The sequence below is a fragment of the Sphaeramia orbicularis genome, chromosome 21, assembly GCF_902148855.1.
Source record: "Sphaeramia orbicularis chromosome 21, fSphaOr1.1, whole genome shotgun sequence".
Lineage (NCBI taxonomy): Eukaryota > Metazoa > Chordata > Actinopteri > Kurtiformes > Apogonidae > Sphaeramia > Sphaeramia orbicularis.
The window spans coordinates 23,359,394-23,383,568 of NC_043977.1; the positions used below are offsets into that span (position 1 = coordinate 23,359,394).

The following is a 24,175-nucleotide window of genomic DNA, read 5'->3' on the forward strand; positions in this document are numbered from 1 at the left end:
CAGTCACAGATTCGATTCTAGGGGAGTATATGGTCGATGAAAAAACTTCGATGTATTGACTCATTGCCATCTTATTGGACTTTGGGAGCTTGATGTGCTGTCAAAGGCTACAGTGACAGAATTTATCCACGAATGAGTGTAAATCTGCCAACACATTCCTCATGAAGAGAAGTTGAGGGTGAAATGAAACTCTATAGGTGTGAAGGCAACCTGATCCAAAATGTTTCACATGAAAATAAACATAAATATGAATGAGAGTGCATTTCTATTTATGTTCAGAGCAAAATACCAAATGAATGTTTCTAAAAACGTATCCAGTACACTCCAGTTGTGGCTTTTATTGCCCTGTGGGTCGTTTCTGTCTCTACATTATTGATTCCCATAGCTTCTGCTGCTGGCCAATAGGCTCCTGAGACAGTTTTTTCAAAGGGATGGGACCAGATGAAGTGATGAGATTGGTGTAACTTTTGGATGACCCCTTCTTGACAAAGACAGTCTCCATCAATTGTCCTCAGTCATTATTCTCTGCTTTTATGCCAAGGGGCTTTTTGTATCTTTTGTCAGTTTCTCTGTTTAACACCATGCCTTTAAGTCACACTGCAGCCTTAGAAACTCAGATATTTTATCCAACATAAAACACACACAAATGCACAGCCACTGTTTCATTCTATCTTGTATTTATTTTATGTATTTACACCTCATGGTTATATAGATGTTCAAAAAAGACGCTCGAATGATGTGTTTTTTTCTTTTTTTTTCAGTGTGATTTCTAATTTAGTTATTTTACGCACAAATTTTTAAAAGCAGCGTTTGTGTTTCGCCTCTTGGGTGTAATTTGGGTGTATCTTAAGTTAGATAAAATTGCTTTTAGTTGTATGTTTACCCGTTTATGAACCAGCATCACCTCTATTGGCCGATCTGGTCACATGGTTCGCTAACTTTATTCAGTTGACACCAAGTAGGAGGGCTTTATGGAGGGAGGAAAAAAAGACAACTCGAGAAAAATTAGTATTTTCTACCTTCAGAAATTAATGGCCATGAGTTCGTATATGGTGAACTCTAAGTATGTGGATCCAAAATTTCCTCCGTGTGAGGAATATTCACAAAATAACTATATACCTGAGCAGGGCTCGGACTACTACAGTCCATCGCAGGACACAGAGTTTCAGCATCCAGGGATCTACCCACGGTCAAACTACACGGAGCAGCCCTTCAGCTGCAACACTGTGCAGGACTCCACAGTGCAGCCACGGGGTCATGTGCACGAGAGATCTACCCACTCGAGTCCTTTTACCGCACAAACTGAACGTGGGCCCCCGGTCCAAGTGGCCGGACCCCGGACTTGTGGACAGCAGCAAAACACAAAGAGCCAAAATGGGATACAAGCCAAGCAGCCAGCAATAGTTTACCCCTGGATGAAGAAAGTCCACGTAACTACTGGTAAGATTTTTTTTTCTTTCTTCTCTTATGGACCAACTGAGAGCCGTAGTTTAGAAATCATTCAGTGTAATATTTATGGGAGTCTTTGAAAGGCCTCACCAATTACACAAGTCATAAATTTTTATAGCTCAGGAAATAGGCCGCTAGGTGAGCGCCTCAAAGCTCCTGAAAACACATATTGACCGGTTGAAATGCTGCTTAAATCTGCTACAAATCTCCTTTAATCCGGTTCAGATCAGTAGTTATTTCCTGCTCCAGCCTCGGTGTGGATTTCCTTAAAGTTTGAGAGCCGCGGGCTGGACAGACAGGCTGCTGCTGCTGTTGTTGTTGGTGCATGTTTTGTTTGCATGCTGCATTGGAAACATTTGGTGACTTTGTTGTTTTCTCTTTTTTTCCACCTCTCTTAGTGAATCCAGATTACACAGGATCCGAACCCAAACGGTCCAGAACTGCTTATACCCGGCAGCAGGTTTTGGAGCTGGAAAAGGAGTTTCATTTTAACAGGTATCTGACCAGGCGGCGACGGATTGAGATAGCCCACACTCTTTGTCTCTCCGAAAGGCAAATCAAAATCTGGTTTCAGAACAGACGGATGAAATGGAAGAAGGATCACAAACTGCCCAACACCAAGGGCAGATCTGCACCAGCCTCCAGCCATCTGCAAAGCGCACAGAAGGACAACCAGACTGATATAACAGCATTATAGAGAGAGAGAAAGGTGACACACCTTTACCAATAAACTGTACATAAAAAAGACAAAGGCTGCATCTGACTTTTGCATGGAACTGATGTCGTTTTTAGCCATTTTTTTTTAATTTAAAAATGACCATAACAGTGTTTCTGGCTCAAAAGCTGGGTCAGAAAATCAATCAGTATTCACGACTGAAAGGTTTGCAAGTTCAGTTTTATTTTCTTCAAAGAGACATGAATTCACCGAAACCAAACTTTTTTTTTTGTTTCTTTTTTTTGTTTTTCTTTTTTTTTGTTGGACATTAACCCCCTGAGGACATTTAATGAGCAACCTCGGCAGATTTCATGGACTTAAAGAAAGAGCCTGTTTTTCTCACATGGATTCACGATGGTTTGAGGACTGAATTATCTTTACTCAAAACAGGGAAGCCATTCGTTGAAATCACACACACAACCGTTGTTTTGATTTTTTTCCCCCTCCTATTAAAACTCCACTTTAGACGCACAATATATAGCTATCGAAATATATACTTGAAAGCAACATTATTTGCATCGAGCACGCCAAAACAACTCAACCATATCGTTCGTTGAAATTGCAAATATCTCGATGAATTTTTCAGTTCCACGTTTCTTTGTTACTTGTATGTTTTAACTTATTTTGTACAATAAAGCTTTGAAATTTGCTTAGCCTAAATATTATTCCCCAAATCAAGACATTCCTATGTGCATACTATTTCGAGTGCCCTTATAAATCTCTCCTGACATCTTTGTAAACAGTGTACATTTTCAGAGGTTCTCTCATGCCATTTGAAACTCTTTTATGAAAGATCATTTGTTCTTTGCATGGCATTAAATTGATATTGGATGTTTCTTATCGGAAATAATCAAATCCAGAGTATTTAGGAGCATAATTGTTTATTTTTTTTTCTTTGTATGATTTTTACGTTATTATTTATTTGTTAAAAAAATTTGTAAATTTTCGTATAGCACACGAACGATTTTAAATAAAACTATTCGTTGGACATTTATTAATCTAAAATACGTTTGGATTATTGTGCATTACTAGCATGACATAATGCAAAGTTTAGTCTTAGTTAATGTGGGAATCTTATACTTTCCATTGACGCCAAGGGGGGCTTTCACGTCACGTTTCAAGACAGATATTTCTTGTTTTATACCGTCATTGTCTTTGGACAAAAAAAGCCCAGGAGCTCTCCCAGTACGAGGAGGTCTTCTTTCTGAAGTCTTCAGGAGGAGAGGCTTGAAAAGGTATTCCAACCGAAGGTCGACAAAGCAGCAGTGGCAGGTTCATCCAGGGGACACATTTCAGCCGCAAGGACTGACCTCGACACCCCTGACCCGCCGGACAAGCAGCATTTTCTCTTCTGGGCGCTTTGGTTCGGAGGGTTTTTCACAGTTAAAAAGTTTCAAGCATTTACATTAAAGCCAGAGCCTGAATTCCATGTTGGCGCAGCCCCCAAAAGGTTCTGATTTGTGCATTTGTCTCATGTCAATATGCAGTCTTTTTGGTTTTATTTTTGTACATGCTTTTTACCTTGTATTGTGCATTGAGATGTGAGAAGTATATTGGAAAAAATAAAGATTTCTACTGATTATGCATTTAAATGGTTGCAAAGTATATTTCATCACCAATTTTTTTTTTATTTCATGTGTATTATTTATTTTCCAAAGGAAAAAAAATATTTTTTGGCTGAGCGTAATTTTCATTAGTCAATTAAACTACTCAGAATTTTAGTAGATATTGTCTTTTTTTTCCTTACAGAAGAGTCACTGTTGGTGGGAAAAATAAAGGTTTTTTTTGGTGGCAACAAACACGTGGAGCCATATGGACAAAGATCCACAAATGCACCAAATGTTCGCTGCGTGGGTAAATTCAGCCTATTATTCTTTATCCTGCAGAATAAACCATGCATATCTTTTCTCCCCAAAAAAAACAATAAAAACAAGTATTTCTCATAATTTTCACCTATTACCATTTGCTTAAAGGACTGTGCGCCCTGCGTAAAAATAGGTTCCATAATGCGCTTAACCATGTTTCGTAAACTACTGAATGTTTTTCCGTCATTTTGTTCACTGAAAACCACTTAAAATTGTGAGAAAACAAGAAAAGCTGACAATATGGGACACACACCATGAGTATAACTCAGTCGTCACATGAGGCTTTATTATAAAACAAACAGACGAAGTTTAAAGACGTAGCAGCAGTCCAAGTGACAAAGAAAAACGGATTCCAGAAGTGTGAGTCCTGCTCCAAAACCAGAGAAAAAAAATACCCTCTATAATCAGCTTCTACTGAAACATGTCATAGACTGAAACATGGAGACAAAAGTGTTAAATCCTGCTCCAAAAATCAGAGGAAAACTCGATAATCGGAAAGTATCTAAACATGCAGTCACACAGAACAATGGATCACTCTGGGTCCACATGAAACCTGATCGTGGGTCATATGTTATGGTTTTATTGAAGCTCACCCACTGTAACACTGACCTCTGACCCCTCACATCACACAGTCAGGTCTGATCAAAACAAAAGTGGCTTTACATGTGGAAGGACTATCTCCTGTCCATATAGTCACTAGTGTTTTCATTCCAAGTGACCAATGATCCCCACGGTGCACATGCAGCTCAGAGTCGTGCACGGGCGCTCATGTTTGTGTGTGTGTGAGTGTGTGTGTGTACACGAATATGAGTGCGTGTCATATGGATTCAGAGAAAGCAGTGGGGACAAAGTGATGCTACCAATCCACGGTCCTGCCATAAGTGATGTGCACATAGATGCTGAGGGGCACAGGGAGAAGAACAGGGGTGATGGAAGGATGGGGTGGGAGGGGGTTAATGTTAATTCCACTGATAACTAACAAATACACGAATGCACATCACTTATTATGTGAGTGAAAACACACTAGTATATGGTCATTTATTATTTCAAACCTTTTTAATATGATACTTAAATCTGAAATCTTCCAGTGAATAGTCAAATAAAAATAATTAAAACACCTTTCTCCCATGCAATTATCAGGTCAGAGCAGCCCTACTACGTACAGCGTGTAGCCACACTGACCTACATGTCTGAACAGCAATAAATGGGAGCCAAAGGCAGTGCCATTTTCAATGACACTGCACCCAGTGCAGGAATACAACGTCGTTGCTCTCCATCCGGCCATATTTGATTTCCAGCTGTTTTCGCAGAAGCCTCTCCGAGCCAGACAACCCCCCTAAGATATATTAAAGTGCGCTGTCTGCATTCAGAGATATAATCCAGAGACTATACCACTCCGCTCTCTATTCTCGACCACGTGATTGTCTAAATAATTAATGCAGCACGTCCCCCTAGAAACACGGCGTCGTCATTAATCGCAAGGACTCTATCAGACTTGAAAACTGAAGAGATCCCCCAAGAAAATAATATCCGATACCCGGCGCAACTGTAGCCCCGCACTTTAGCCGCACATCCGAACCGATGGATGCTTGGGTAGGTAAATATTTCAGCATTTTTCATGTTGCCTGAGCTGCTAAATGACGATATCAAATGTCGTGATATTTGATAAATTGCTCCGTTTGATGTGTGCGCTCTGAGCTGGATTGTATGGGCTAGGGCTAGTGTCTGTATATGCATGGGTCTGCTGGACAAAATACACCAGCAAGGACAGGATTTAAGGGGGTTACTGTTTAGCATATTTTATGATAAGGATTAATATTGTGAAAGGTAAAAAATAGGGCAGATTTTTGGATGTCTGCTCTTTCGGACAAGTGGCTCCTCTACATATATACATATATATAGGGCCTGATTCTCATTTTAATATTTGAAGTAAAAAATATATATAGAATAAAGAAAATAATACCAGCATTAAAATTAGTCTTGTCTGTTAAGCAGAATTAAGAATACATCCAGAGTCTGTGTTTACTGTGCAGGAATAATAATAATACCAGGTTACTCCTCTTCATCCTTTGTGGATTTCTAATGTTTTTATTGTTAGTGGGGGATGATCTGAATGGGATTTGTGAGAGTCGTGGAAGTTTGGGCAGGCTGACAGTTCTGCCTCCTTGTAAATCATTCTCAGTAATTCCTGAAAGGGTGCGAGGCTGTTGGGGGGCCGGGCGAAAACTGTAAATCTTTCACTTTTATTGCCCTCTGAACATATGCTGCGACGATACAAGTCCTGCTCCATCCACAGATAACCCACCGCTCAAGTACCCGACGGTCTCTGCGGCTCCAAATCCTCTTCTTCCAATCCATTCTGCTCCCTCCAAGTATTTATTTATTTATTGGCTCCATCGCTGTGCATTTATCATTATTATTATTATTATTATTATTATTATTATTATTATTATTATTTTCCTTCTTCTTCTTTTGTGATTGATAATGAAAGCAATGCAGGACAACTCTTTGTATGTGAGGATAGACACAACATAGAAAAGATGATAATATGGTTTATTTCAATACAATCCAGGCACAGTTAGAGGAAAAAATAGGTCATTTATTTCAGAAATGACTCCTAAAATATGCAGGCGATTAAACAGAAACAGAAAGTATGACAGGATCATTCTCTAATATTATATGAAATCTTACATTTTGCGGGTGATTTAGGCTCAGTTTGCACTTTAAAAAAAAAAAAAAGCTGAAAATTATACCATTGAGCAAAATAGTGTAAAATCTAAAATGCTATATCTTAGATTTGTAGATGAAATACATGCACTCTAGTTGTTGAAGTGTCTTGATGGTGCATATAAAGCGTTAATCATGATGCCTAAACATTCACATATCTGCCAGGGTTTTCTACTGAGGTGCAGGCGGGTTGCAATGCATACAGGAGGATATAAAAAGAAATAGGCAGTGGAACATTTTCACACAGTTCAGATGAGGAAATAAACGCCACCCTTTATCAAAATGGATTGGTGAGGTAAGGCTTGGTTGAAGAAGGGAACAATCACGTGAACAAATATGCTTGTATCTTAAGGCACTGCCTTTATTTGTCATCATAAAGCTTCCGAAACACCAAAAATCCTAATGTTAGCTCCAAATCTGGATAGGCCTATGCGTTTCTGAATTCCTGTATATATCAATTGGTGATTGATTGGTAGGATTTTTTTTTCCTGGAATAAGGATACCTTGTTCGCTTTTTATTGGTAGTTGAATGCGAGTCCTTCCAATCTTTCGGGAATACTGTCTCCACTGGTATATGGAAATGTCTGAAAAACAGCAAGATCAGGTTTAGGACAGCATTGTCTACAGACAAAGGGTGAAGGATTTATGCTAGAGACTGCGTGGAAAGAAACTGAGCCTGAGTGGAACTGGTATATGATGAATTGATTCACAGGTAAGGAACTGCATGGCAGAAAGCAACCTTTAACTACGGGTTAATAGAATGCAAGGAAATATATGTGATTTATTCCATCCATGGATGTGATGCTTGTTCATGTCGCTCTCGCCGGTGACCGTTCGGATCTGGAGTCCACGTCCACCTCCTCAAAAGCACATTCAGAATTTGGAGAAAAAGCGCATCCAAATATTATCGACACATTGAGTCTAAAGTGCTCCGGCTTTTTCAGCTGATTTTCCGTTTCGACGAAAACCGGCTCGAAAGAAGAAGAAGTAGGAGAGGAACTTTTCTTTTTGACTCTTGGATCGTAAATCACATTAATTTGTTGTCTTATCGTCACACTGGCGTTTGCCGTGATTTATGTGGTTTCAACTTTATGGCTTTGTTAACCTGCAACCTTATATTATACACGAATTCATATTGGATATTTGAAAGGATTGGACTGCATTTGGAATGAGAACAAGGTTTATACTTTTATTTTCCAAAATACTATTTGGGCAGCGTGTTTTAGAAGCTTTATTCTTATCTTGTATTGGTTATTTATATTTTGAGTGCCATTTTTATTTCTTTTGTATGGGATTTATTTCAATAGGCACTGGTCTTATAAATAAAACATGCTTATTATTTAGTCGATTACTTCATTTTTCAGCTCTTTCTAACCAGCATGGAAATGTTTTTGTTTGATTTCCACATTATATGGGCGACATTTTTTAAGTGTTTGCGTCGCTGTTGTGCGTCTTTTCAGAACACTATTGAATTTCTGATGAAATTAACAAAAAAGCATTTTTGGACAGCCCTTTTTGCAATAGAAGACAACGAATTTAGTTGGAAATGCACATTTTATCGACGCAAAATATATATATATAACCCCCAAACATGGAGTAGCTCAGTTTGGTTTGGTTCATGAGCTGCTTTTTAACTAATATTTCTAATAATAATAAACGAATTAAAGGTTGTTCACATGCAGACTTTAACATGATTCAGTGGGATAAAGAGGGGAGCTGATTACGTGGGATAATAACACTCCACACTGAGTCCGGCCATTGTGTGGACCAAACTTACCGTAACAACGCGTAGGCGAAAAACACAGTTGTGTGAAAAGAGGACCATGTCTGGTACTAGTGGCCCAGTGCGCAAAAAGCACTTCAGGCGCAGACTATCGACCAGCTTTAACAAATATTCCACATCGGAGGAATCCTAAATCTCCAGCTCATTTTCCTCAGACATTATCCTGGAGCGCAGACAGTGAAAGGGGCTGCTTTTCTCCCAGTTTAAGGCTCTACTTTTGTCGCCGTCGGTCGAGCATCTTCTCCTCTGGGTCAGTCTCCGCTGAAAAAGATGCTTAGTTCACATTTGGGTCTACTTGAAGCCAAACTGCTCGTTGTTCATTAAACTTTGACTTAATACTGAATGACCCAAAGGTCAACTAAAAAGCTTATGACTGCTAAATATTTGGCCTGGCTCTTTGTATAAAAGTGCACATGTAGGACTTTTTCACAGTGGAGGCAGGGACTGGAAGGAATATCTGCTGCTTGGTTCAATCCCCAACATTCAAATATAGAAAAATAAATAAATAAATTAAACGAAAATTGTGTGTATAAATATGATACATATAACAAGAATTATATCAAGTAATTTTTTTAACTTAGAATTTCTGAGCTTTATTAATTAAAAAAAAATAATAACCTAATAAATATAATAATCTTTTTGGAAGCATTTATTTTCATTTATTGTATTTATTCTCTTGCAGGTCGAGGAGGGAGCAGTGATGAATGCGTGAGGAATATAAAACAGATTTGCGCAGATTTCGGTGAGTAACATTTTTTTAATGAAGCGAGTGGACAACGCGGCCTACTGCTAACGAGGTGAAAGGGTGATTTGTTATTAGCGCTCGCTGTGTTTCACGAGAGACTTAAATCACGAAAACAGACATGAAGGATGACTACATTTTTAACTTAGCCTGTACGTGTAATTATTTGTGGAAGGCACACAGTCCCATTTCACTGTGCCCTGTTTTCCTCAGTAGCAGCAGTGCCACACGAATAAAACCTATAATGAGCACAGAAAAACTTCACAGCATCCAATTTTTCAGAAGAAATAAAAACATAAAGACACATAACAGGTGGTAATAATACGGATTTTACATTTACAGATGAAAAGCATGCAAGCTGTAAAATGTAAAATTAGGAAGAATTTCACCAATTTATCCAACGATTTCCACATTTTAACCGGGTTTAGAAGCGCCAGCATTTTTTAAAGTGCCAAAAAAAAAAAAAAAAAAAAAAAAAAAAGCCTCCAGTGTGTCGGTGCGGTGTTGGGCTGCGGACGCGCAAAACCAGAATGGAGGCATCATTTATAAACTGAGCCCCTGTATGAGAGAAGCCGCCGAGTATGAAATTCTTTCCCTTGCCTTCCTCCTACGCTTAGTTTTACACTTCTGAGGGCTGCAAGTCTTGAGGAGTGTTTTGCTTTTCATTCCTCTCTGAAGCCGTTTACAACCATAACATTTGCGGTCATAAATTTCGCCGCGGTCCACACTGACAGGTGCAATTGTTATGCACGGCGCAAACTGCACCTCCTTAAGCCACCAACATACAGTAGAGGCCCTTTGATATTTGGGTTGCAACTTCTCACACCATTTTTACCTTCATGGAACAAATATAGCTTTAAAAAACATCCATTAAAATATTTTAGAAACTGTGCGTAAAATTACAATGTGCAGGAAATTTTAGTATTTAATTTGCAGATTTTATTTTATTATATTTTTTAAAATTTAATGTAACAGGAAATCACATAAAACGACTAAAAAAATCGAAAATATGCTGGTTAAGACAAAGATTAAGACAAATGAAATATCAAATCCCACCCCCACCCAGTAAATCTCCCTCTCTTTCCCAAACCACCCCCTTCTACTTCAGTCACACACAAACACAACCATCCCTCATACACACACACACACACACACACACACACACACACACACACACACACACACACACACACACACACACACACACACACACACACACACACACTCCCATATAGAGCCAATAATCTCAAATATCAACATTAATAACAGAGTAAAATGCAGAAGTATAGTATTTGTGTCTTCTTCTTATGCCTGTGTCCATGTGTTGAAGTGCGTGCGCGCCTTGGTGGGCTATATTTCTGGTGCAGGGAACAATGCATGACGGGCTTTGTCAGGCCTCGTGATTAGTCAAAAGGCTATTGTGTGTATGTGTGTCAAATGCTGATTCAGCTTATTTCTGAGGGACTCCTAAAGCCTCCCGGAGGGTCCTTTTAGCGCAAGTTAAACTTTAACTGTTTTGTGCCAGAAATGAGTCAGACGGCTCGGATGTGAGGCCGGGAGATACATTACTGTTACACACGGTCATTTCTAATTTAATAGCTGCTGTAGCCTATAGCAACCTGAATGATGGCTCTTGCAGTAAACAGGAACTGCATCACCTGCTGTATTGTGGATTGTTTTGGGTTTTTTTTAAAGTAGTGAATCCTCAACTTTAGAGGTGTTGGAGACGCGCAGGCCTTATTCATGTGTGCCCAGATGAGGCTCATTTATTTCTCTTTATAGGTCACAGACTGGAGCGACGGTGGGAGACACCAATCACGTGAAAAAACAACACCCATGCCATTGGATAGAGTTGCACTGGCTTATTGGCTTTGAACCCACAAAATGCAGAAAGCAACATATTACGATAACGCTGGACTTTTTGGAGGTTACTCTTACCCCAAACCAGACTCGTACAACTACGGCCCCTCTCATCAGTCCTACACTACTTCTAACATTGAGAATGACTACCAGGGCTCAGTCTGTCCCATCCAGACCTCCACTGTCCGACCACCAACTCTCAAAGACGGTGACCTGAACGGAGACTGCATGCGTCAGAGCAGCAGTCAAAGCAACAGCAGCAGCAGCCAGGCCACCAGTATTGGGGAGCAGCAGGCCCCCCCACTGTCCGCATCCTCCCCCGGATCCAACAGCTCCACATCCCAGAAGAAGAAGTCCCCATCCAACAGCGCTTCCAGTACTACCACACCGGTCATCACCAAGCAGATCTTCCCCTGGATGAAGGAGACCAGGCAGAACTCCAAACAGAAAAGCAACAACTGCACAACCGCAGGTAATCATCATGATAAGGTGGGAGTGGGCGGGATGGGGTGGGGTAAGGTAGGATGGGGTGGGGTGGGCGCATGGAGCAGGTCCTTGTTGTGGTTACAGTTTTGCTGGCTAATGAGTGCTCCTGTTAAAATAGGTCAAAAGATGCTATAAGGCAGGGGTGTCAAACTCATTCTAGTCCAGGGGCCACATTCTGTTAAATCTGATCTGAAGTGGGCCGAACCAGTAAAATAATAACATAATAATATAGAAGTAATGTCAACTCCAAACTTTTCTCTATGTTGTAGTGTGAAAAAAGTAAGTTTACATTATGAAAAGGTTTACATTTCCAAACTATCCTTTCAAAAGATGTGAATAACATGAACAAACTGAAAAAATAAGTGTAATTTTAACAATATTCTGCTTCAGTTATCATTTACGCATGTACATTATAACTTACAAATACACAAAATATGTAATAACAGGCAGAATATTATTAAAATTGCACTTATTCCTCTTAAGACATTTCAGGTTGTTCATATTTGTTCAGGTTATTCACTTTTTTTTTTTTTTTCATTTTTTTTTTTTTTTTTTTTTTTTTTTTTTTTTTACAAAATTCTACTTTGTTTTAGTGTAAATACATGAAAATATTAGCATTTACAAAGAGAAAAAATGTGGAGTTGTCATTTTTTTAATATGTTATTATGATCGTATTTTACTGAATCCTGCCTACTTGAGATTGAACTGGTCTGAATGTGGAACCTGAACTAAAAGGATTGTTAATATCTTTGTGTAATTTTTGCATTTTTGCACAAATTCATCCTAAGGGCAGGACTGGACCATTTTGGCGGACCGGGCTGCATGTTTGACACCTGTGCATGTTTGACACCTGTGCTATAAGGTATTTGTGTTTATTCACAGGTGAGGTGAGTGATGAAAAGAGCCCACCGGGACCAGCATCCAAACGGGTCAGAACTGCTTACACTAGTGCGCAACTTGTGGAGCTGGAGAAGGAGTTTCACTTTAACCGCTATCTTTGTCGCCCTAGAAGAGTGGAAATGGCAAATCTGTTGAATCTCACCGAGCGCCAAATAAAAATCTGGTTTCAAAACAGGAGGATGAAATACAAAAAGGACCAGAAGTCTAAAGGGATCGCGCACTCTCCCCTGGGACACTCCCCGGACAGGAGCCCACCCCTGAGTGGCCCAAATCACATTGGATACTCTGGTCAGCTCCAGAACGTCAGCAGCCTCAGCTATGACGCACCCTCGCCTCCTTCGTTTGCCAAACCACAGCAAAACATGTACGGTTTGGCGGCGTACACGGCACCCTTGGGTGGCTGCATCCCGCAACAGAAGAGGTACCCGGGATCCGAGTACGAACACCACGGCATGCAGAGCAATGGCAGCTTTGCCAACGCCAATTTGCAAGGCAGCCCAGTTTATGTGGGTGGGAATTTTGTTGATTCCATGCCAGCCTCGGGCCCCATGTTCAACCTCGGCCATCTTCCCCACCCCTCATCCACCAGTGTGGACTACAGCTGTGCCGCTCAGATCCCAGGAAACCACCATCATGGACCCTGTGATCCCCATCCCACATACACAGACCTCACCTCTCACCAAGCGTCTCAGGGAAGGATTCAGGAAGCGCCTAAACTCACGCATTTGTAATATGTGGTGGATGTGTTTGTGTGTGTGCGTGTGCGCGTGTGCGTGCCGAATTGTGTGTGTGTGTGTGTGTGTGTGTGTGTGCCAAAATTATGTTGCGCTCTTTTTATTACCTCACTAGTCTAATAACTACACTCCAAGCGAGTCGTGTGTATTATTACAGTATTATTGATATTACTATTAATGCTATTGTGTAATTATTTTCTAAATAATACAGCTTTGTCCATTTCTCTTGAATATTTGAGGATGCGCAGAGGCAGACACGCCTGGTGGTCAGTTGTTCCTTTTATGTTATGGTTTTTCTTTTCTCAAGTGCAATGCGCAATTTTTTGACTAAATATTTCATGCCGTTACTTGAAGGTAAGTCTTGTAGATCACGAAAGTAGATGCTCATTTTTAGAAAGAAGTACCTTTAGGATAAAAAAAATTTTGTCTGTTTGTCAGAATCTCATTTTTTTTCACACGAGCATCCGATTTATTTATTTCCATTATTTTTTTGCATAATCTTTCTTACTAGCATATATCCTATTTATTATTTAATTACTTTTGTATTGCACATTATTTATCGTTTATATGCGAGTATTTATAAGTGTGGAGATTTTTTTTTTTTTTTTTTTGTAAGATTGGACAGATCAGTGCACTTGGAAGTTGTGGGCAAAACAGGGTTTGAAAAATGCTAGACTCGCAGTGTATTGTTGAAAAAGAGCATTTCTAATTGTAAACCTGGGATAAATGGGGCATTTTATAGTGTATAAACACCACTATATGTCCATGGTTAATCTTGTGTCAAACCTTAAGCAAAACGTAGACTATCGAAGTATCAAATATTATACACACCAGCATGTCATTTTGTGTAGTCCATTGCTATTTTTTATTTGTCTTCCATTGTTATTTCATTCAGTTGGATATCCATAAATTTATGAAACCCTAATGATATTGAAATGTTATATTTTATTGTGTTTAACATTTTGTAAATAAAGTGCTCAAACTTGTATTTTTTATTGCATTTTGTTGACTTTGTAAAAACACTGCAGGGGGACGCACTCAGTTATTTATTTATTTTATTATTATTTTAATTTGTCATTTAGACGCAGCTCCCAGTGAAACTGTCAGGTAACAGTACCGGGCTTTTATTGACTCACTGCTCTACTGTACAGTCCAAACAGGGGGAGCGGATCAATAATTAGACACCAGGATATCTAAAACTCATCAGACGGCTCTATGCTTCCAATGCAAAGTGCATTTCAGCGGAATAAAAGGCTCTGGAGATTATTGATGGATTATTGGTACGAGAGGAGACTGGATGTGCGCTTATTGCATCTTCAACATGTCACTTTTTTTTTTTTTTTAAGCCTCGGACACATGATTATCCTCCTCTCTGAGAATAAACTCTTTTAGTGTAAAATAAGGAGTAAATGCAATTGATTCCTGCACAATGAGACTGATGCTCATACTATCATTTTCCATAGAGACATATTGCATTGATGTGTAAGGTATAGGGCAGATTGGGCACAATTAAAGCCAAAGGGGTGGGGGTGTGTGGGGGTGCTTTGACATTGGGAATGATGCAACGATGTGAGCGCGTGTTTGTGCGCGCATGTGTGTGAGAAACAGAGAGAGAGAGAGAGGGAGGCCGAGGGAGAGCGCAGTTCATCCTTTATTGCTCCTGGAGAGCCATTTCAAAGCTCATTAATCAAAAACTCGTCGCTTTCAGACTCCTCGCTGATCCCTCCTCCTCGTGAACAAAGCATTTGCATTCCAAATCCAAGTAACACATCTCAAACTGGGCAGCCCAACCTTTAATGAGCAGGGAAAGCCAAAAAAAAACAAAAAAAAACTACTGCGCTCACACTTTCAAAGATGATATATCCTCGGATTTAAGATCGCATCAAGGAAAAATAAATCTGGTGTAAATGGAATAAGCTCTAGACTTTATCCACACATGCACTTTCACTTGTCCCTAAAAGTTCAAATGGACTGAAATGTGATGCGCGTAAAAAATCCTGTTGAAATCTGACTTTATTGAACCCTACTCCATCATTAAATCCATGTCTCTGTTGCAGAATGGTGTTCAGTATTCAGTACATGGCGGCCATTTTAACCCTGTAAGCTCTTTTCTTTCAGCTCCCCCACTGCCTCTTTCTGCACGGCACAAGCCAAGCAAAAATCAACAAAATCCCCCCTACTACCATTCAATTTAAACACTTAAGAAGGAGCAGATTTCCCTTGAATATATTAAATCTAAATGCACTCCAATCAAATATCATGTGACCTGCTATTTTTATTATTTTATTCTTTCAACCTCTTAATACATGAGGAAGAAAACAGACTGAAATTTGGACATTTGCACCACAAGGATAAAATAAATAAATAAATAAATAAATAAATAAATAAATAAATAAATAAATAAAAATATCACCATTGGGACAAGGGGGGTTTGCAGATTGTATCATGCACATTTTGTAATCAAGCTGTTGAGATCAAATTTAACATGTTAGCACGCACAAGCAAGTTTCACCCCAATTGGAAATAACTGCAGCTTACTTCCTTAGATTACTCCAATGGAAAATAGCATCTTCTAAAAAAAAAAGAAGTGTATTAAGACAAAAAAAAGCAACTTTACAGACTATTTGTACATTTGTGCGTTTCATATTATATTTATAAGCTTTAAAATAAATTAAAAAAAAAAAAAAAAAAAAACAGATTAAGTGACAGAGTTGTCCTGAAGAGGCTTTAATGGAGCAAACATGGAAAGTTGATGCTTATTTATTGTTGCTGATTGGATAAAAGGGGAGCAGACCACGCCTACTTAGTGGAAGGTTTTATTTACATACAGGGAAGTAGTAACCTTACTGTAAATGAGAACAACTGCAAATATACTTTAACCCCATCCCTACCAGGACCTCTAATAGGAGTCGAATCTTCAGTTAAAGCTGTTAAATGCATATATTTTTTATTTTTATTATTATTTATTTTAGTGTCTGATGTGATGGACAGGATTTTTTTTTTATGGCTGTGACCACCAGGAGAGCAATCTGAAGACAATACAAGAGCTATATGTATGGCTACTGGTAATATTTCTTCCATATAAGCACAGTAAATATAGCTTATTCTGCAAAGAGTGCAAAGCTGTAGTTGATCATCGAAGAAAGTTGGTCTGCATGAACATATCGCGATGATTCGTCCGCGCACAGCAGCGTTCATCTCTATCCCAGGGGGGGTTTTTTTTTTTTTTTTTTTTCTTTTTAAGCACGGAGGCTCAGCCGACAGGAGGGAGAAGAGAAGACGTCGGAGAATAAGAATAAGAACTAACCTTCATTCCAGTAAGAAAATGTCTAATTTCTCTTTAATTCCAACGACTTGTATTAAATAGGAACCGCGTTGCCGTAGTGACGCTGCTGTGGATTATCGACGGATCCAGGCTCAATCCCATAATAACAAAGCAACGGAACTGGAAAAGGATTCTCAACTCAAGTCAACAAAAAAACATGCCAAATACGTATCATGAACTGGTTTTGCGTCTGGAAATTGGAGCAGAAGATGTGAAAAAGAAAAAAAAAAAGGGGGCCCGAAGGTCTGCCTTGGTTTTAATCACAGCATCCCTCAACTCATTTATTTTCTGTGATGGAGCAATAGTTTGTATTTTGTCCGTGAGCAACTCATTATTACCGTCAAATTAAAACAGATTTAACTTTAAAAGCTCCATGCATGGATTTTATGAAATGCAAATAGTGGCGTTTTTTAATTGTTACCTGCTGCTTGAAAAATAGGCTGTATATGCTGTTAAAATGAATAACATGTGTGTAGTTTTTCTAAATAAAATACTTTGTCATGAAATGCTGTTTTTTTTCCTCATGCACTCACCAGTTTTCCAGCAAATATAACCCAGCAACCTTGCTTCACCTCCCTACATACAGTATATATTGGATTATAGCTTTGTGTAAATAGAAATTGCTTCATATGTTGGTTTAGTTGGAGGTGTTTGTGTTGAGGCTTTGATAGTAGAGAAGGGAAGGTGCACTGTAAAAAAAAAAAAAAAAAAAATCCTGTTGTTTTTACAGAAAAAAACTGGCAGCTGTGGTTTCCAGAGCAATACTGTAAAAAAAACACACATCCAACTGTAAACATATTTATGGAGTAACATGTAGATTGAACATTTTAAACATGTAGAAATTAACATTTTAAACATGTAGATTGAACATTTTAAACATGTAGAAATTAACATTTTAAACATGTAGATTGAACATTTTAAACATGTAGAAATGAACATTTTAAACATATAGATTGAAAATTTTAAACATGTAGATTGAACATTTTAAACATGTAGATTTAACACTGGATTTGAATGGTAAATGGACTGCACTTATTCAGCGCCTTCATGGTGTCCAAAGCCACCAGGTCAATTTAGGGTTCAGTGTCTTCCATGGACACTTTGACATATGGACAGTAAGAGCCAGGATTTGAACCACCAACCCTTTGGTTACTGGACAAGCCACTCTACCAACTCTACCAACCCATTCATTTACAAATTTAAAATATTAAATTGTTAAATTTTTACTTTTTTATAACTTTTTATTAAAAAAAAAAAAAAAAAAAAGCAAATAGGCCGTTATTTCACCATTACGGTCTTTGCAATTTAAACGGCATCACATTCTTTTTCAATTTACAGTTTTATTTTCTAAAAACAATAGAAATACATCATTTCTACATATAAATCTGGTTTTGTTTACATACTCTTTCTGTAAAAACTACAGCTATATTTGATTCAATCGTTAACACAAAAATCTTTTCAAATACATCTACAGTACTTTTTTTCTTTAACTCAAATGTGCAATAACTTGTTTACCTCTCAGGACACTTATTATCATTACTATTACCCCCCTTTGTATATAATATTATACCGCTACAAATGTTACAAATGTGCATCTGAGCTGTAAGTGCAAGAACTGTTTTCTTGTAGGTTTTAGCTAAGTTTTATATTTTGTATCTGCCTGTTCTTTTGTTATAGCTTTACTTTTTGTCAAGCTCCCTTTTTCTGACTCAGGGAAACGCACAAGAATTCCAATGCGCCTATACTGCTATGTATCTGTGCAAATGGCAAATAAATTCTATTCTATTCTATTCTATTCTATTCTATTCTATTCTATTCTATTCTATTCTATTCTATTCTATTCTAAATAAACAACTTTGCTTTGTATTGTCACTTACAGTTTTTCAATTTTACAACTTTTCGGTGTAAATTCTACAGTCATTTTTTTACAGTGTGGTCTGGATCACATAGTCTGACCATCTGTAAACGGTGACAGAGGATGTGAATGTTAGAGGACATCATTGTCAGAAGTCCTTCCTGTTCTCTGGCCTCTGCTGTCATTACAAATTCAGCATTTGGAGGTGAATGAGCAGAGGAGACAGACACCCTGTTCATGGTGAGGGCGTCGCTGCAGTTTGCCAACTCATTCCATCCACACTGCTTTTATGCTTTTATGCAGGATAACAGGCTAATAAAGTACTGAAGACTTAAAATACAAGACACATGCATTAATTTTTATTATTAGTCTGACGGTCACAAGGTCACTTTAAGAGTCTTTGTCAAAGCACTAAAGTAGAATAATCAATTTTTGTCCTTAAAAATGATACATAAAACACTATCCCATCTATGCAGTTACAATCATCTGATATGGGGTTCTTCACTTTAGACCAGGGGTATCAAACATACGGTCCAAAAATGGTCCACCAAAACTACACTGAACATATTAACCCTTTCATGCATGAATTATAAGAACCTGAGTGTTTTTATTCCTCTTTAGATGTGAAAACAACAATGTGATTGAAATTTTTTTTAATGAACCTATTTTTCTGGAGTTACAAAAATGTCCACGTTTAGTTTTTGATGCAAAGAAACATGTATTTAAAACCTAATATCAGAATGTGATAAACTGTGTGAAAACTATGAAATAAAAACATTTTTAGTGCAGCTAATCTGATGTTTTCTTGCATTTTAACCCTTTCATGCATGAATTATGAGAACCTAATCAACATTTATTTCCTGAGTGTTTTTATTCCCCTTTAGGCATAAAACAAAACAATGCCACTGAGAATTTTCTTATGAACCTATTTTTCATGGAGTTCCAAAAATGTCAGCTTGACACCATACATTTAATTTTTGAAGCAATGAAACATGGATTTACTAATAAATTGTGTGAAAACTATGAAATAGAAACCTTTTTAATGCTGCTAATCTGCTGTTTTCTCACATTTTAACATACTCTAATACTAGTCATTACTCACTTCATGGAGATAATATGCAAAAAAAAAAACAACAACTTTTTTGTAAAAAAAAAAACAAAAAACAAAAAACAGTTAATTGCAGTTTAGTAACAATAACAAGCAATTGATTTTTTTTTAGTTTAGTTTATTTCGAATATGCAACAAGACAAAGTAATCTTACTTAGACTTTGGAAATAAAACAGATAGTAAGAGGTCATGGAAGAAAACAAAAAAACAAAAACAAAACTTATACATGTACATTACTTCATTTGCACATTGGAAAAGGAGTGGGAGGAAGTATAATTTATTTAATCCCACCTCTTCAACACTCAAACGTGTTACTGCAGATCAGGTTTATCAAGAACAGCAAAGTTACAGTAATGGTATGAATTACAGTGGATGGGATGATGCATAAGCGTCCACTGTGTCGGCTGATATGGAACTAAAACAACAAAATCCATAAATATACGAGAGAAGCGCTTCGAGTATCTGTCCACTGTAGTGACCAGTATGCATGAAAGGGTTAACATGCTCTAATACTAGTTATTACTCACTTCATGGAGATAATATGCAAAAAGAAACCCCTTTTGATTAAGAAAACTGTTAATTACAGTCTATTTACAATTAGCAATGGATTTACACTAAAACATCCTACTGCAGATCAGGTTTATCAAGAACATAAAGTTACAGTACTGGTATGAATTGCAGTGTATGGGATGGTGCATAGCATCCACTGTATTAGCTGATGTGCAACTAAAACAACAAACCCATGAATATAGAAGAGAACAGCTGAAGAATAGTGACCAATATACATGAAAAGGTTAATAATCAAGGGTATCAATCATTTTAGCTCATTTTAGCCACATACAGACCAATGTTAGATCAAGTGGGTTGGACCAGTAATAAATATATACTATATGTTTTAACAACTCCAAATGTTTCTGTTTGTTTTAGTGTAAAAAAGTAAAATTACATGAAAACATTTACAAACTCTTATCTTTTCATAAAAAATGTGAATTACCTGAGAAAATATGAACAACCGTACGTTTTAACAGATAAATGTGAATGAGAAGCTGAGGCGTAATATTATTTTGGGGTTTTGTCTTGAGAAATTTTAGGTTGTTCACGATTTTTAAAGGGTAGTTAGGTGGATGTAAACGTTTTCATAATTTAATTTTACTTTTTAAAGATAAAAGTTTGGAGTTGACATTATTTATAGGTTATTATGTACCTGAGATCATGTGACCCCTGAATTAAAATGACCAACGCCCCTGCTATTTACAATTACAGCTGTCACAATAAAGACATTTTAATCCATGTTTACTTGTCACACAGATAATCGTTTTGTTTTTTTTTTACTTTATGCCACTTTTATATTATTTATACACATATAATACATCTAATGATGAAGAAGCATTTCTTGGCATTAGACAGTTAATTAGATTGTCTATAGCAGCTCTTAAGTATGTTCAAGTATACTGGTTAACTGTCTACAGTGGAAGTGTGTATCTGAGCATTTATGTGTTGTATAGTTCTTGTGAGGAGCTCGACTGAGTGCAACAATAGATTTCCTTGTTTAAGAACAACAAATTGATCTGCAGATTCCACAACAGGCCAACATATAAGTAAAAATAACATATGTGTTTGTTTTTTAGGCTTTTGTAAATGAAAAACAAAAAAAAAACATGCAGATTTGACATAAGCATTAATCTAAGTATACAAAGTTGTGTTTAATATTTTTTCCCCATAGAATGCTGGGATATTTTAAGTACAGTCTGACAAATTATAACATAAAAAGAGAAACCAATCGTCTTTGTCTTTTTTCTCCCTAGTGATTATTGAAAAATTACATTGAAATGACTGATAATGACCAGTCCCAGTAGTAGTGAAGCACCGCAAGATGACATCATTAAAAGAGCACCAGTCAAATGACCAGCCAACAATGGAAAATGATGAATAAATCATGATAAAATATGACATTTCTTTTGATGATTATCATGATTCTGTAAAAATAATGACAATGAGCTCAAATAATGCGATAAGGAGACTATAGTAAGTGTGTCAGACCTATACTCAGACCATATGTGAGGCACCTGAAAGCTCCAAAACACTTCTCCAACTTAACCCTTTCACGCATGAATTATGAGAACCTTAATCAAGATTTTTTTTTTTTCCTGTGTGTTTTTATTCCTCTTTAGGCATGAAAAAAACCCAATGTGATTGATTGATTTTTTTTTTTTTTTTTAAATCAACCTGTTTTTCATACAAAAATGTCCACTCAGCTACACCATGAATTTTGTTCTTGAAGCAAAGAAACATGTATTTAAAACCCAATATCATAAAGTGATATGAAAACAGTGAAATGAAGCCATGTTTAACGCAGCTAATCTGATGTTTTCTCACATTTTAACATATTCTAATACTAGTTATTACTCACTTCATGGAGATAATATGCAAAAAATAAATATTAACAATTGATTTCCACTCAAGAACCAATCAAGAACAGCAAAGTTACAATAATGGTATGAATTGCAGTTTATGACATGGTGCATAAGTGTCCACTGTGTTGGTTGATATGGAGCTAAAACAACAAAACCCATGAATATACAAGAGTAAAGCTGTAGAGTGACTGTACACTGTAGTGACCACTATGCATGAAAGGGTTAAGTTTTGACCGAAGATAATGTGAAAATATGGGGTGGTCTTTCTTCCAGTCACTAACAGGGCTATTTTATTGCGTTTCCAGTGGGACATGTTAAAGATGACTGTGAAGAAAGATGAAATCTGATATGAGACTCTGAAGATCTGGCTGTTACATAACACAGAGGGTTCCTGTTGTAAGCTGGAGTAGGCCTGCTGATTCATAAAACACTCCAACTGAGAGACCTACGGCCAAACTGCAAGGAATCACGGTGACTGCGAAACCTCCATACATTGATCATGCATGTTGTCACAGAAACTCATGTGCGTGGATTTATCGCAGCTCTTACGTGTTAGTGATATTGATATAATTGTAAGTATAATAAATGACTCACTCCTCTGGGTATGATTTAGAGGGCTTGGCCAAAAGGCTCATCTCCTCCTTCCTACTGTGAAAGATAGCTTACTGATGTGAGGAAACCTGAAGTAACTCATACATTACCCAAGCCTTGACTACAATGCTCTGGTAGTCCATATCAAAAAGTATTAGTGCCTCTACCCTTTTCTGATGCTCATATGGATTTCTTTCACGGCATTTTCTGTATGAAATTATGAGTGAATAAATTGCATCTTCATTTATCTTCGAAAAACCCTTCTGTGCTGACTGCGATACTCAGCTCTCAGCGCTTTACATAATTATATTAGTCTTCTGCTACACCACGAAATTGATTGCCCAGGAAAATGAACCTGGCTTTGCTATAAATTACACCTATGGATCATAAGAAATGTGTTATTTTGTTTAAAATAGTACCTAATATAATTAGAGCTCTAATTCATGGCAAGCTACAAGTGTGCCTATTACAGTAACAGGGTTTGGAATTTAATCTGTCTGCTGGATAAAGAATGATCCTGTGTGGTTTTCATTTGTAATCCCAGACACATTATTTCAGTAAAATAGTCTGTGACTTTTAGATATGAGAGATGGATTGTTGAATGAATAACTATATGCATAAGTTTCAGTATTAAAGTTAACAATTCATTCAAGGAAGTAAGTTTCAACATTTCCTCCAGAGCCCGTCCCATGGAACTTTTCCATCAGCAGGACTGAAACTGAATGGAGCGTCCATGGAGGTCTTCCCTCTGAGGAGGATGAGAAGTCCATATCTATCAGTCTGATGTCTGACTCAATGGGACAAGAATCTTGATAATATAGAATGTAAAGCACAGACATGACCAATAAAACAAACAAAAAATGGTGGATATGAGTTAGGGGTGGTCAGTGTAGCTAAAATCATAGAACTACTCTGTTTATTCCATTAAGAAAAGGTGTAAAATTTTTTATTGATTTATTCATTTAACCCTCCGGTATCCCGGTGCGCCGTTTAGGCACACTTTGCACTTCGTCTTAAATAACTTTATATTATTTTTCACAATTTAGATAAGATTAGAATTCAAAAGTTGTTCATTTTTGCGTGGTCTTTAAAATTCTGGCCACCAACTAAAATTTGCACATTGTAAACAAAAGAAAATTGCAAGACTAGCATCTGTCTCCCAAGTGTGCCTAAAACGCACTATTCCTTCCATTTGATATGTATGATTAGGGCTGACCTTGATTTACAAAAATAAAATCAAATTAGAGCAGAAAAATAAATCAATATATAATATTTAATAGTTTGATTTATAGGTGTGCATTTTTGGCACACTCGGGGACAGATGCTAGCATTTTTCTACATTTGACCTAGCACCAAAAATAATAATGCAAATTAACCAATGTTGCTGTTAATCATTGACATATGCCAGGCTGCAAAAATCAAAAAATATGTGATCTACTTTTTATGTAGAATATTGAAAAAAAATTAATTTTTCGTGTTTTTTGCATCCAAAAAAATGGTTTGTTTACATTACAAACACGGCATTTAAAGGGTTAAAAATGTGACAATTATTGAGTATTTGGCATTTTTATTTACGGCTCAAGTTGAGGAAATAGAAAAAAGTGTAAAAGAATTAAAAACA

At 37.3% G+C, this 24,175-nt stretch overlaps 2 protein-coding genes and 1 long non-coding RNA gene across 3 annotated transcripts; all 3 read left to right on the forward strand.

Moving 5' to 3' along the window:
• The first annotated feature begins 785 nt into the window (after positions 1–785).
• hoxd4a (homeobox D4a) lies at positions 786–2,813 on the forward strand. Its single transcript, XM_030125800.1, has 2 exons — positions 786–1,440; positions 1,848–2,813. Exons 1-2 carry the CDS (start codon positions 972–974, stop codon positions 2,144–2,146), a joined length of 768 nt encoding a protein of 255 aa, XP_029981660.1. The 5' UTR covers positions 786–971; the 3' UTR covers positions 2,147–2,813.
• Positions 2,814–5,271: 2,458 nt separating this feature from the next.
• On the forward strand, positions 5,272–14,243 carry hoxd3a (homeobox D3a). Its single transcript, XM_030125799.1, has 4 exons — positions 5,272–5,622; positions 9,222–9,281; positions 11,064–11,613; positions 12,510–14,243. Exons 3-4 carry the CDS (start codon positions 11,166–11,168, stop codon positions 13,256–13,258), a joined length of 1,197 nt encoding a protein of 398 aa, XP_029981659.1. The 5' UTR covers positions 5,272–5,622; positions 9,222–9,281; positions 11,064–11,165; the 3' UTR covers positions 13,259–14,243.
• LOC115413052 (uncharacterized) lies at positions 5,464–23,974 on the forward strand. Its single transcript, XR_003934421.1, has 3 exons — positions 5,464–5,474; positions 7,930–7,935; positions 23,847–23,974. It is a non-coding gene; the product is annotated as an uncharacterized LOC115413052 (long non-coding RNA).
• Positions 23,975–24,175: the final 201 nt, after the last annotated feature.